The sequence below is a fragment of the Crassostrea angulata genome, chromosome 6 (assembly GCF_025612915.1).
Source record: "Crassostrea angulata isolate pt1a10 chromosome 6, ASM2561291v2, whole genome shotgun sequence".
Classification (NCBI taxonomy): Eukaryota; Metazoa; Mollusca; class Bivalvia; order Ostreida; family Ostreidae; genus Magallana; species Magallana angulata.
The window spans coordinates 9,715,615-9,728,685 of record NC_069116.1 but is presented as its reverse complement, the minus strand read 5'-3'; the positions used below and the strand labels follow the sequence as shown (position 1 = coordinate 9,728,685).

The 13,071-nt window shown below is 33.1% G+C and overlaps 1 protein-coding gene across 1 annotated transcript; it reads left to right on the top strand.

The window, feature by feature from the left end:
* The first annotated feature begins 4,687 nt into the window (after nt 1-4,687).
* Nucleotides 4,688-6,975, top strand: LOC128189499 (uncharacterized). Its single transcript, XM_052861133.1, has 3 exons — nt 4,688-4,979; nt 5,186-5,341; nt 6,486-6,975. Exons 1-3 carry the CDS (start codon nt 4,922-4,924, stop codon nt 6,752-6,754), a joined length of 483 nt encoding a protein of 160 aa, XP_052717093.1. The 5' UTR covers nt 4,688-4,921; the 3' UTR covers nt 6,755-6,975.
* Nucleotides 6,976-13,071: the final 6,096 nt, after the last annotated feature.

Here is a 13,071-nt window from a genome sequence, read left to right as displayed (position 1 = left end):
CTCAAGTACTGCATTTTCTCACACAGTTATTTAAAAAAATGTATTTTAATCTGACTGTGTTAGCCCTAACTCTCTTGTAAATAAATGTTAAGTGTCGAATTATTTTAATTTTTATTATATGAAATATCACCACCCACCCTTGTGCCTTTCTATATGCCTTTTCTTGATTAAAAAGAAGGAAACACCTCAGAGAATTTTGAATTTACACGTCATTTTTATTAAATTTTGATAATGCTATTTAAAGCTAATAAAATCATAACCATGCATTTCGTCAAATTTGCCAATAAAATTACGCGTAATAATTTTCTTGATTGTAAATACGTGCGTGCCGTCAAGTTTTACAAAACTCCTTACCAATCATTGCACATTATATAATATGTCGACGAAGAACAAAATTTTTTATCTTAAAATAAACAAAAACAAGATAAAATACAAGCTTCACACATCATTTCATGGTACATAAAACGATATATATGTATTTCTAGGGGTAGGCAACATATCGTTCTTTACTTACAACTAATATATATATATAGTACTATATTAAGTCACGGATAAAAAATTTCATACCTCAGATGTGCACAGCCATATGAGTCACTATAAAATTAATATTGGTTCACAAGAAAGATGATACTTTTTAATCAATGCAATTTTATTGAAAGCGTTATACCCATTACTAAGGGATTGTTTTACGAAATATGAAAAACTAGCAATGAAAATTCCTACTTGCCACTTCTTCTGAAGTTAGGAGCTCTTAATCTCGGATTTAACGAAATGTGTTAGTGAAAATGTTTGATGTTGGAAAAGTAATTACATTTTCAATTCATCACGCGTTTGCATTTAATATAATTGTACCATACATCATAGCTGTTTAAAACAACTTGAATACGAACACACTCGCTGCCCATCACTACCTGGGGTGTGTAACTCATCAGCAGGAAAAAAAACTATTATATTAAGGACACCTTCGCCCTTCAGCTCGTACAGCAAATTTTTATTTAAACATTCTTACGTTAGCCAATTTTTATCCTTTAGAAAAAAAGTTTACAATAACTCCCTAAAACCTTATTGACAAAGTAGCTATATATTGTTCAGCAGGAGAAAAACGTTCGGTAACTAGGCTGAGCAGCTTATCAGTGTAAAACCACGCCCCTGCACGTGGGTTTGATTGCCACCCGCAATGATAAGCACTCTGCTAATGGAATTACACTCCGGATACAGAGAAATGTGGGAGATCGGTGTTTATCTGAACGTTTTCTGTTATTTTCCATTATATTTGAAAGAAAAATAAAATCATTGTTTTTTCGGTCTTTTTCCGTGTGTTTATTTTTGGTTTTGATGTTGTAGGTAAAATGAATCAATATATGCCATTTGTTTTGTTAATTTGCAAGACATACTCCAGATATTATAAAGGAATCTGAAGACTGGCAAGTGTACCATTTCATAAATCCACGATTCCCCTACACATCTCATATTCACAGACTAAGACGCCACGAATCCACCATATAACAGAGTCATAGCTAGAGACCTATAAAAATATTAAATATAACCATGATACCAAGAGCATAGACTAAAACATTACTTTGTATTTTATCAAACACAGTCTTCAAGCTAAATAACCAATTTGAAATATATCTAATTAAATACAGGATAACTTAAAGAATATTTAGAGAAAATATGTTATAACGTGAAGAATGTAATTATCAAAACAATTTATTGAGAATGTGCTTAAGTTGTAAGATTGAAGGTACATCTGCTAAATCTAATTCAAAAATCAGGAAATGAGCATTAAAAAGTATATCAATACAGTAACTTTTAAGTTCGTGGAGTTGTCTCTCGGTACTCGTTTTAAAGCCGAAAAGAACCACATTTAATACTTACTCTGACTGCGTATATTCATATATTTTGAATTCTGATTGTAAAATCGAATTTTTAAAATAAGATCTTGGTTGTGTTGGACACATCTTTTAAGATATACTTTGTGCTTCATAGCGATGTTAACGTCTGATCAAACACATGCAAAAAGTCATTGACCCTGTATTTAAAGGGACTTGGACACAATTTGAGATCTAGAATAGTCAATATTGTCATTTTTAATGATTTGCCAAACTTTTAAAGTTAAAAAATACATTACAAACAAGATACAGAGTTCGAAATTCTTTGTTATGGAAACAAAGCTCCTGTCTTGTTATCATTCATATATATATAGTATTGATAAGACTCCCAATCAGATGTTACTTTTTTGTTGATAATATTATCTATGAACACACTGAAGCAGTTTATGTTGTTTCGCACGAGTCATTTTGTCAAAGAGATGGTAATTTCTGTAATTTGCAATATTCGTAAACATATAAAAGACTCGAGCTTTATTTACATAACTATGATTTCTTACCTCTCTATCTTGCTTGTATCTTGACTTCTAACATTCAAGTTTTTGTGAATCATTCAAAATGCACAAGATTTTAAAAAAAATAAAAATTTGATCTCAAATCATGTCTAGGTCCCTTTAAATTAAAAAAAGGCAAATCTCGAAGTGTTGGTTTCGTCTGACGACCGGTATTCGGTATATATGACGAAGAGAGATCTGGTATCTGATTTTGAACGTAATGTCATTAAAAAAAAGTAGGGGCTTTTTATTACAATATGTATTACAATGTTTTTCGTATGACTTTTTATTATTGAAATTTTATTGATTTAATAAAACAAACACCGAATATATTCATTCTTCTATCATCTGTCAAATAATTGTTATAACAAATGTATTTGCTTTTTTATTTGTGGGAAAAAAAGATAACATTCGATTATTCCTTAAGAATAAATCCGTCCATTTCAAATACATATAACTGTATAGAATATTTTATTCATGGATAAATCAAACACAATGTAATGTGTAAATGACAGGGTTTCTTTTGACGTCTGGTTTCTTTTAAACCATTAGTAGGTAATAAAACTTTAATTCCGTAGTATTTTCTTTCACATAATATGTAAATTCTAAATGTCAATAATAATTCATTTTCAAGGTAAAGAAAGGTGAATTCAAGGCTTGGAGAGTTTGTGAACTACGATTAACTCAGTATTTGTCTACATACATCAAAGGTACTACCTGTTGTATGGTGGCCATTGAAAAGCCGATAATAGTCTGTCCTTCCTTCCATATCTTCTAATGAACAGAACAATGTCCGTTCTTAGCTTTAGAGTGCAGATAACGAAACATTTAAGTTATTTATTAATAGTAATTCTGTCAGTGCTTTAAGTCAAAGTGATGCAGCATTCAATCTGTAAAAAGTTTAATCGCGTTTAACCTAGGATACAAAAGTGCAATTAGACTATCAAATACGATATCATGTACCTGGAGTAAATATTTGGTTGTTTCTTTTTCTCTTTTATTAAATTCAGAATTTTACATTGTTTTTGCAAAAGTCTCATTTATAATAGTATTTGAAATTGATTTATATGTTTAAATATTTAACCAGTTTTTCCACATTTTCTAAATTTTGTGAACTCTGTGTCCGATTCAAATTAAATACTTAATTATATTTCAAAACATATTTAACACACAAAAAATGCATGTACATGCATTACTGTGGAATCGTTAAAATTCGTTGTGGCTTATTTTTCGTAAGATTCGTGGGTAGCCCTCTCCCAGGAATTTACATCCTCGACGAAAACAAATTTCGATAAAGTGAGTTTTCTTACTGAAACTGAAAACTGAAGCATTCACAAAATTACACCCCACGAATAACGAAAAACCTACAATCCACAAACACTGGCCCCCACGAATTCTAGTGATTCCACAGTATGGGTTTTCTACATTCAATAAAATCACAGGGGTTGTTAATTTAGAAATTGGAGGGCCAACTTAGAATATTTATTGTCCAAGTAACAGTAATCATGGACGTACAACATCAATTATTTCAATGTTCGATGATGTTTATCGTGAAAAACAATTGCTGAACATAAGACCCAAAGTTCAAACCAGTAATGAACATTAGTTCATTTTGTTCTTTACAAAATTACGTGCATGTTTTTATTTAACATCAAATCTATTGTACGTCTTATCAATTCGTGCGCATATGATAGAAAGAAAAGCAAATTACTAAAGAAAGATAAGATTTTGTTCATCTGAGAGACTTCTAAAAGGTGTTAATGACTCGAAATCCTCGTCATTGCCAATTATTGGAAGTAAATTGAAGCTCTTATCATTTGAACGTTACCTTAATTTGACTGAAATATTCTCCAAAGGAACATTAAACGACAATCAAAAGCAATTATAATGTCTGCATATATACCAGCATTCACTTAAATGCAAAAGTACTAGAGCAAGCATTAACTCCTTTAAATAATATATGTTAATGAACATTAGAGTTGAGAATGTCCACGACAGGCTGCTCTGCTCTTATGTCACATTACTATCAAACTTGTTACAAAGATCAAATCAGAGCAAGGTTGAAACTGAATCGATTCGTTATCTATCTAGATCTTACATACATATATATACTACATTTAAAGCTTTTAAATTTTAATACTCTCTTGAAGTAGCCAAAGTACAAGTATCATTGTTGTCACAAACCAATCGTACCGTCCTACATTTCGGGGGTGTTGTCGGAGAACACACAGGGTATTTACTCATAATCTACTGAAGCTTTGATGGGCTTCTTTTTATTGATCCGGTATAAGAACAATTTGTACACATCGTAAGACAAAGTGAAAAAACATAATTCCTGTCAAAAAAGGTTCGTGTGCCTTAATGGTTGCGATAAGTGTAAATATTGACATACCTCTTCTGTCTACTACCATTGCTTATTAATGGAACTCCTAATGTCATAACCCGAGGTTTGGGAGTCCGCCCAGAGAATATTCCTCATCATCGGAATGAAAATGGCCGAGATGTAGAGATAAAAATTCACACGCATTAAGTAGAGAAATGTCGCAGGTTTTTCTTGTCATTTTTGTTGCTTTGTTGACGGATTTGCCAATTTCAAGTAAGTTGCAAGCTTTGATATTAATATATAATCGTTATGCACAATAATTGTTTATAACTTATCCTAAAAAAGATTGTAAGAAATGATAACATTTTTTGGATGATATTCCTTACTTATTATATTCTGTAATTACATTCATTTGTTCTTGATTGAATGAAAAGAAAATCGATTTGAACTTCAATTAAGAATGATTGTGCATTTATCAGATGGAATAAGTTGCTATGTATGCGAGAAAACAACATCGGAACAGACTTGTATATCGGGTGAAAGACTTGTGCACGACAGATTGAAAGGGGGGCGCTTTGTTCGCAACTGTACATCAGACAATCACTGTCTGATCGAAGCTATCATCAATGCCGGAGGTAACCGAATTATGAATATTAAATACTCATGTGACATTTTTACTGTTTATAATTGTTGAAAACATCAGTATAATATCTTTGCTAAAAAAAAATAAATAAAATTATAACTACTAAGGTATCCGATCCATATTAGGACCTAATCTTTTTAAATCTTGAATATCAATCATGTATTGAATAGTCTGATATAAATTCAAAGCATTGAAAAGTAGAATTGTTTTATAAATGATTTTTAAAGATTAAATGCAAAGGGGGGGGGGGCAACTCTTCAAGAACAGGAAAAAGTCATTTTTAGGACACATTCCGCTATTTCATATTCAATTTGTTACTTCAACATGAAAATTATTTCCAAGTATACTAAGTATTAATCCCACACATAATATCATATTATCCGTTTGCCTCCAAATTCATTGAATCTGGGGCTATTATGGATAGTAAATGTTATTTCCATGATATTTTCCCTTGCCTCGCTGCTCTGTTGATTTTTTTTAGCACCATGATCATGTTTGTAAAGGTTGGAGTGGCATTGGAAGATATTACCCAATCAGTTTACGGCTAGGCGACAGTGTCTAGAGTTATTCTAATAAGCAGGCACGCAATCTTAATTGAATACATATTTTGGCTTTAATCTCTGTTGCCAGCATATTTTTTTCAAATATATTTTACATTCATTGCGAGTTCAATTTTTTTGCTGCAAAACATTTTCATAAATTCTCTCGTGATAAATGTCGCCAGATATGGGTATGATATCATTAATGAATTCTTCTAACATTTTGTAGCACACATATTAAGACGGCGGTGTCAAGCATCAAACTGAAGATGAACTTAAAATATGAAATGAAATGAAACATTTACAGCCGATATTTTGACAAAATTATATTTGTTTCCTCATTTTTTAATGAAATAAAACGTCAAACATGTTTAAAGGTGCAAAATGACTGGCTTCTTATATGATGTCAGTCATGTGAATTTGGATCGCTTCACTTTCTTTGTTATGTAGTAATACATATTCAACCAATTCAAAATGATTCAAAGTTGTTCGATATCCCTTCAGTATACATTGAATACCATAACAACGTAAAACAATATCTTCTAGCATGACTCTATGTCCTAGTGCTGATGATATACATGTTTGTGTGTTTTCCAGGTGTCTATGTTAGCTACATGAGAAGTTGTACGGACGGGTTTTTTACCGGCCAAAAAGTCGAAATGCTAGCAAAAAGGGTGAAACCAAACAATTTGACAGAATGCGCCTATGATCTTCTATCTGGGTTTGTGTTCTGTGTAACTCTTTGTCACACAGATTACTGCAATGGACCACGGCCATACGAGATTTCTACAGCGATGAAGACCGAGTTATTTATTTCTTTTTACAGTGTTGTTGCATTAATTGTGTACAAGATTTCAAGAAGATGAAAAACATATTGACTTGACAAACACATCGAATGAAAAATACATAAATTTTATCGAGTCTGGACAAACACATCGAATGCTGAATACATATATTTTATTATTTTTGCTGCATTTGCTGTTGACCACTGTTTAACGACAGTCTGTGGTTTGTTGCAAACAATTTATGACGAAAATCCTTAAAATATGCTGTAATCGTTGTAAAAACAATAAAGTGATTAAATGAATATTTCCCATAAACTTTGAAATTTTCCTTTAAAATTCTTAGTGTTAAACTTTTCGATTGTAAAGAAAATGTTAGAATTGACCCCCCCCCCCCCGTATTATTTTTATTTAAAACGAAATCATTCATCCCATTAAAAACCAGTGGATTGATCGGGTGTGATTCCATTATAAAATGGCGAAGGCGACATTACGATTAGTTATTCAGCGTGTATCAAAATTAGATATCAGTATCTCGAAATATTGGGTTTCATATAAAGCACTAAAGCTCGATTGACTGACAGATGGACAGCGCTAAAAACGACCAGCTTTCGTTATGAGATATGAAATAAACAATTTTACTGTCTTCTGATTTCATTGTTTTATCGATAAGTTCATAAAATTTAATGCTGAAATAGTTATGAAATTTAATGCTGAAGTTTTTTTTATTCATAAACCTCTAACATATAAGTATCTATAATTCACGTATATATTTCGACTATGCAACTATATATAGTTTTAAAGCTGAATTTTTTTAAATTCCTAAACATGTAACATATAAGCATCTATAATTTACGTATATATTTCGACGCTGCAAATATATATATATATATATATATATATATATATATATATATATATATATATATATATATATATATATATATGTGTGTGTGTTGTGGATGATAAGGAGTTTTAATGTTCCAGTGACTGCAGAAATGTTTTTTTTTAAACTTTGATCCTAGTTTTTTTTTCTTGTACACAAATAAATTAGAGAAACTAAGAAATAATATTGTAGTAATGACATTTGCTTCCAGAGAGTACTGTGTACATCTATACTGTACATATAAATCAAGACATTTTGCCAATAAAGTGAAAAATGCCTGCATCAGAGTACCCTGTCATACTGGAGCTGCGTCCACATGGCCATCTCGTTGCGTCCTTAAATAATATAAAACGCCAAGGTAAACGCAGTAGAGTCTCCCACAGCGCCGTAACAACGGCAACGACATCTTCATTTGTCGGAGTGGGATCGCCTAGAACATTATAGAACGCCATGCGACGGCGCGCACTTTGTACATGCTCAAAGTACAAGCCGTGGATCTGCGTTCTGATAAACGCGCAGTAAAAACGGAGTGAGATCGCCGTGACAGCGCCGTAAGGTCTCTAACAAGGTTATCTTTTTAAAAAGCTAAGAAAGTCAGCCAGTGGAATATTAATTTTCAGGTCAAAAGTGAATACACTATTTGTTGAATGACATAAATTATATACAATGTATAGTTTCCAGAACAATCATAGCGGGCGGGTGCACAATTAGTCTGCATACTTATTTTATAACTGTATGTGAGGAGACAAGTGTGTATCGGTATATCCTTTTTAAAGTAATCTACAGCAACTGTGCATGTTGTATTTTTAAATTGTAACTTTGCAAAGACTGCTCTCTGAAATATAGGTCCCTCGTCGAAAACCACCGTCATATCCTCTCCAAAATAAACGTATGCGGACCCCAAACCGTGGCTCCAGACGATACCCGTGGAATGTCTTCCATTACAGAAGCGTGACTGGTGATGCGCAGTTTGACCTAAAAACTTATCAGTTTCATAACTTATTCGAATTTCTCGAACACGGACTGTCTAATTCCTTCCCAGAATTCCAATTTACGCAAGTGCATTTGCAGTTTCACCCTAACTCAATTAGTCAGCCCGCGGGCTGACTAACAACGCCACGAGAGCTCCATTGGGGCGCTCCAGGAACGCAGCTAATCGCAGTGTAGACGCAGTGATAAGTCGATTGCGCTCGCACAGAGCCCTTGTCACTGCGTCCATGTCGCGCTCTCACTGCGCATCCACAGCGTTTTAACGAGATGTTTTTCATTTGGCTGCGTTCATACAGCGAACCAAAAAGAGCTGTCGCTGCGTTCAACGCGCTCTGTTGACGTTTCTTCAGCGTTCATTATCGTTTATACCGCGCTTTCACAGCGTTTCTAGTGCGTTGTCAGCCAGACCACGAAAACTCGAACAACGGCTGTTGTACAGTATCAAACGATATAGTATTCTCAAACTTGATGTGGATGACTATGTAAAAAGTAGCATTTGCGAGTATTCCAGGACCTATTAAAGGAGATTTATGGAACAGATCCCATTGAATTTTGATGTTTCCACATGTTCTCTAACAACTAATAACGGTTCTTCTTTGTAGACCAGTCTACTAAAATTTTTGTCTTTTACAAGTCATTAAAAATTTAGTTAAAATTAAAACTTAGTTAAAATTCAATTACAACGTACCTTATCTATACCTAAAAATTAAATCTTTTTGCAAATAAACTAAAAAATGCATGCACCAGAGTAACTGCATATACCTTTGGTATTTCAACACGTGTAAGATGATGTTCGTAAGCTATAACTGAATTATACCTGATAAGTAGTTTCTTTTATTTTATTTAAAAATCTACTTTCATTTTTAGCCGGGCTCTGCTGAAAGCAGGGTCCTGGCTGTAGGCAGGCAAATCGCCAATGTTACTATAAATAGCTCAACTTCAAAAGTAAACAAAAAACCAAACAGCGTCAAAGTAAAAACTTCCGCTATACCAAATAGTTACACAAAGGGCCACGTTTTGAGGACAGTTTGTTTCCTTTTTTTTAATTTCGAGAGAATTGTCTATGTTTTTTAGTTTTCTTATTAATAACTTGTTTTAAAAACAAGACTATGCATTTTGGACACATACAATGCGCATGAATTTCCATGAACTATTTTGCTGCGCGTTGAAGAAATGGGGATTGAATGTATAATGCATGTTGCAAAATTCAAGGCAGCAACTGTTGAACTTTTTTCTACTAGACAGACATATTTTTGTTTATAGCCGCTAACAAAATTTGGTCGCTCTCTGACGCTTCGCCGACATTAAAAGCACGAGAGAGAGAGAGAGAGAGAGAGAGAGAGAGAGAGAGAGAGAGAGAGATTTCAGTCTTTACCACACAATATGCATAAAGACACACCAAAAGAGCCCGGCTTTCAGTACTTTGATTGATAAACCAGCCCGAACCCGAAATAGCAAAAATGTTGTGGACATGCTTCACCCCTGCGAATGTTATTGTCATTGAAATTTTAGACCACGTGGTTTTATTTGACCCTTTCTGTTTCGCAGTAAAAATCGTGCCTCGTGTTTAATGTCTATTTGAGAGAATCTAGGTACTTGTAGTCAAATATAAATTCTAGAGATTTATTGATTTTAAACTTTATCTTCATTAATTGGTGGATAAAATGTGTTCTAGAAATAAACAAGACAATACAAAAAATAGTTTTTTTTCTGCTGTTGCGATTAACATGCGAAGTAGAGATCCCCTCTAAGAATTAATTTTCGATTTGCGCCTGACCTTGTAATAATATCAATAGTGAAACAGACTGTACTATTTTATGCAGAATGTTCCTTGAAAATGACTCGATACACTAAGTTTTTATGCAAAACATTCACCCATTAATTTTTTAAAAACATAGTATTGCACACCACAAGCATCCAACATGGCTAAGATTTTATTAAGCAACCCAATGTTTATATTATCAACCACTCTACACGTGGTTGAACACGAACGTTAACTCTGTTCTGAATATCATCGTTTAATTAAAAAACCCGCTAGATGGTGAAATAAGACATACATCTTAAAAGATGTTGATGTTTCAACATAAATCAAAGTAAAATATGAAAATCGACCAGTACTTACGTATTTTGAGAATATTATCCGAACACTTATACTTCCGCTCGAAATTTCACTCGTAACCTTTCATTCGAGCACCTCTGGATTTATTACATACTTAGCAACGATAAAGAAAACATTAGCGGATCCAAGTCAGTCGGAGTTAGCATCAAAATGTATCCTTGCAATGAAATAATATTGAGTGAACGTAAACAGTGAATATATTTATTGGTGATTACTTAGCATATACATAGAAGTTAAGTTTTGACAAATGTTAACTATATAAAAAAAGCATTTCGTGTCTTAATTGCGCGTTTTATTTTTGATGGGTAGATGCTTGCGAAGCACGACCTCTGGTGAGAACATCGGACAGAACTTTCCAGAACGGGGTAACCAAGAACGCGGGTTGACTAATTAACGTCATGGAGAAAAATGTAGGAGAGTTCATCGTGCATCGAAGGTACCCTGGATCGGCAATCTATGGTTAAATAAAAAATATTTATAAATAAAATGGATTAATTTGGGGTGATTTTCTTTTTGATTCAAAGAACTTCCCAAAGCGGGGTGCCCAGGAACGCGGATAGACTTCATGTCGGAAAATGTACGGCGAATAAACTAAATAACGCTACATAAGCGGGTTTTTTTTTTTTTTTTTTAAATTTCATTGATTATTTTTATTCCACGACAGATTGGTAGTTAACATTATAATTCAATCTGTAAACAATGAACAGATTGTGTTCTACAGTGTACGTAAATAATAAATGAAAAGGGGAAGTGGAATAGCCGGGGGAGGGGGGGGGGTTCCCAATTATTTTTTTTTAAATAGTCTTTTTCATCTGGAATTCATGTATAGTTGGTTTTTTATTTCAATTTTAAAGAATATGTTAAGAAAACAATCAAGAAAAAATTTAGACACAGATTATGCAAAAATAGACCCCCCCTCCCCCCCCCCCCCCCCCCCAAAAAAAAGAGAGAAGAAAACATATGATTCAACATATTAAGCATTGTATCATATTCATGTGTAAAGTGTAAATTCCCGTGCTTGCGCGTGATATCATCTAGTTTCATCAAAACAAAAACAATTTATAATGGGAAAGAACTACAAAAACATCAGTAAATAAAATGGAATAATTTGATGCAATTTAAGTTTTGATTTACAGAACTTTCCAGAAAGAGCCCCCCCCCCCCCGGGGGGGGGGGGGGGTTTCCAAGTCATTTATCTGCAATTCTTTTTTGGGACAGTGTTAGATTAAAGTATTTGACCTATTGAAAAAAATAAGAGATAAGGCGCACTAAATACCCATTCCCTGGTTTAAAATAACACAAAGTAGTTTAATTGTTAGTTTTACAAGTCAGTTGCAATAAAAAGAATCAAGGCCATGTGCATCATCCATATCAGTTTAATTTTTACACTCTGCCCGCTCTTCTAAAAATACAGCAATTCAGGATTTTTTATTTCAATTTTTAAGAATATTTTAAGAAAGCAATTTAGGCATTGCATCGTATAAATGTGTAAATTGTTAATTCCCGCGCTTGCGCGGGGTATCATCTAGTGTTATATCGATTGTAACTCGTACATAATTATGTAATAAACGTTTTGTTCTCCTACATAAAAGTACAATAATCCTGGACATAACAGAGGTAGCCAAGCACAACTTTACCTGTGAAAAACGAGAGATGGTCCTTTTGTACTTTGACTCTTTGCCGACAATATGTACTGTTAATTATACACTGTACCTTTATGTGTATTATTACATAAATGTCTGTAATAAATTCTTAATGAATAGTTAAGTGTGTATCGTAAACTGACCCATTATGAAATACATCAATGCTGGTTCACACGGACACCAAGGTACAGGTAGTTCAAAACATACACTTGTCAACAAGCCTTTATTGAATGGACATGCCTTAAATTAACTAAAACACTAATGCAATGTTTTTATAAGGGTATCAGTGCTTAACACCGATAATAATGGTCATTTCAGGCGAAAACGGATTTTATATAATCAAACATTCTACGTACATTGGATTCTTGCATATCCATCATAACAAAGGTACATGTTAGAAATTAAGTTCGATATATAAATACTATGGTTAATTGTACGTTTAACCTCGCGTTTAGTATAATTATTTAATTACGGTAATATTGCACAGAACAAACTGTACTTTAACTACATTTTTATTATTGTATTTGAGGATTTAGATGAAACATTTTAACCGATTTCACTTTTCTCTATCGTATTACCGTGGGTTTTTTTCATGGAAGATAAAAGATAAAACAATATTTTTTTGAAAACAGTTACACTCGGAAGTGGAATATTAAGGATTACTATGGTAACAGGTTGTAAACAAAACAATATTCACAAGTAAAAAGGGTTGAAAGGATGTCAACCGCTTCACATATACGCGTACCGTCATCGTAAAACCAAC

Excerpts from the sequence above, each read along its gene's own strand:
- LOC128189499 (XM_052861133.1), top strand. The coding sequence starts at position 4,922 with ATGTCGCAGGTTTTTCTTGTCATTTTTGTTGCTTTGTTGACGGATTTG. Across the intron at positions 4,980-5,185 it reads GACGGATTTGCCAATTTCAA|ATGGAATAAGTTGCTATGTA; the intron begins GTAAGTTGCAAG and ends TGCATTTATCAG. Across the intron at positions 5,342-6,485 it reads AGCTATCATCAATGCCGGAG|GTGTCTATGTTAGCTACATG; the intron begins GTAACCGAATTA and ends TGTGTTTTCCAG.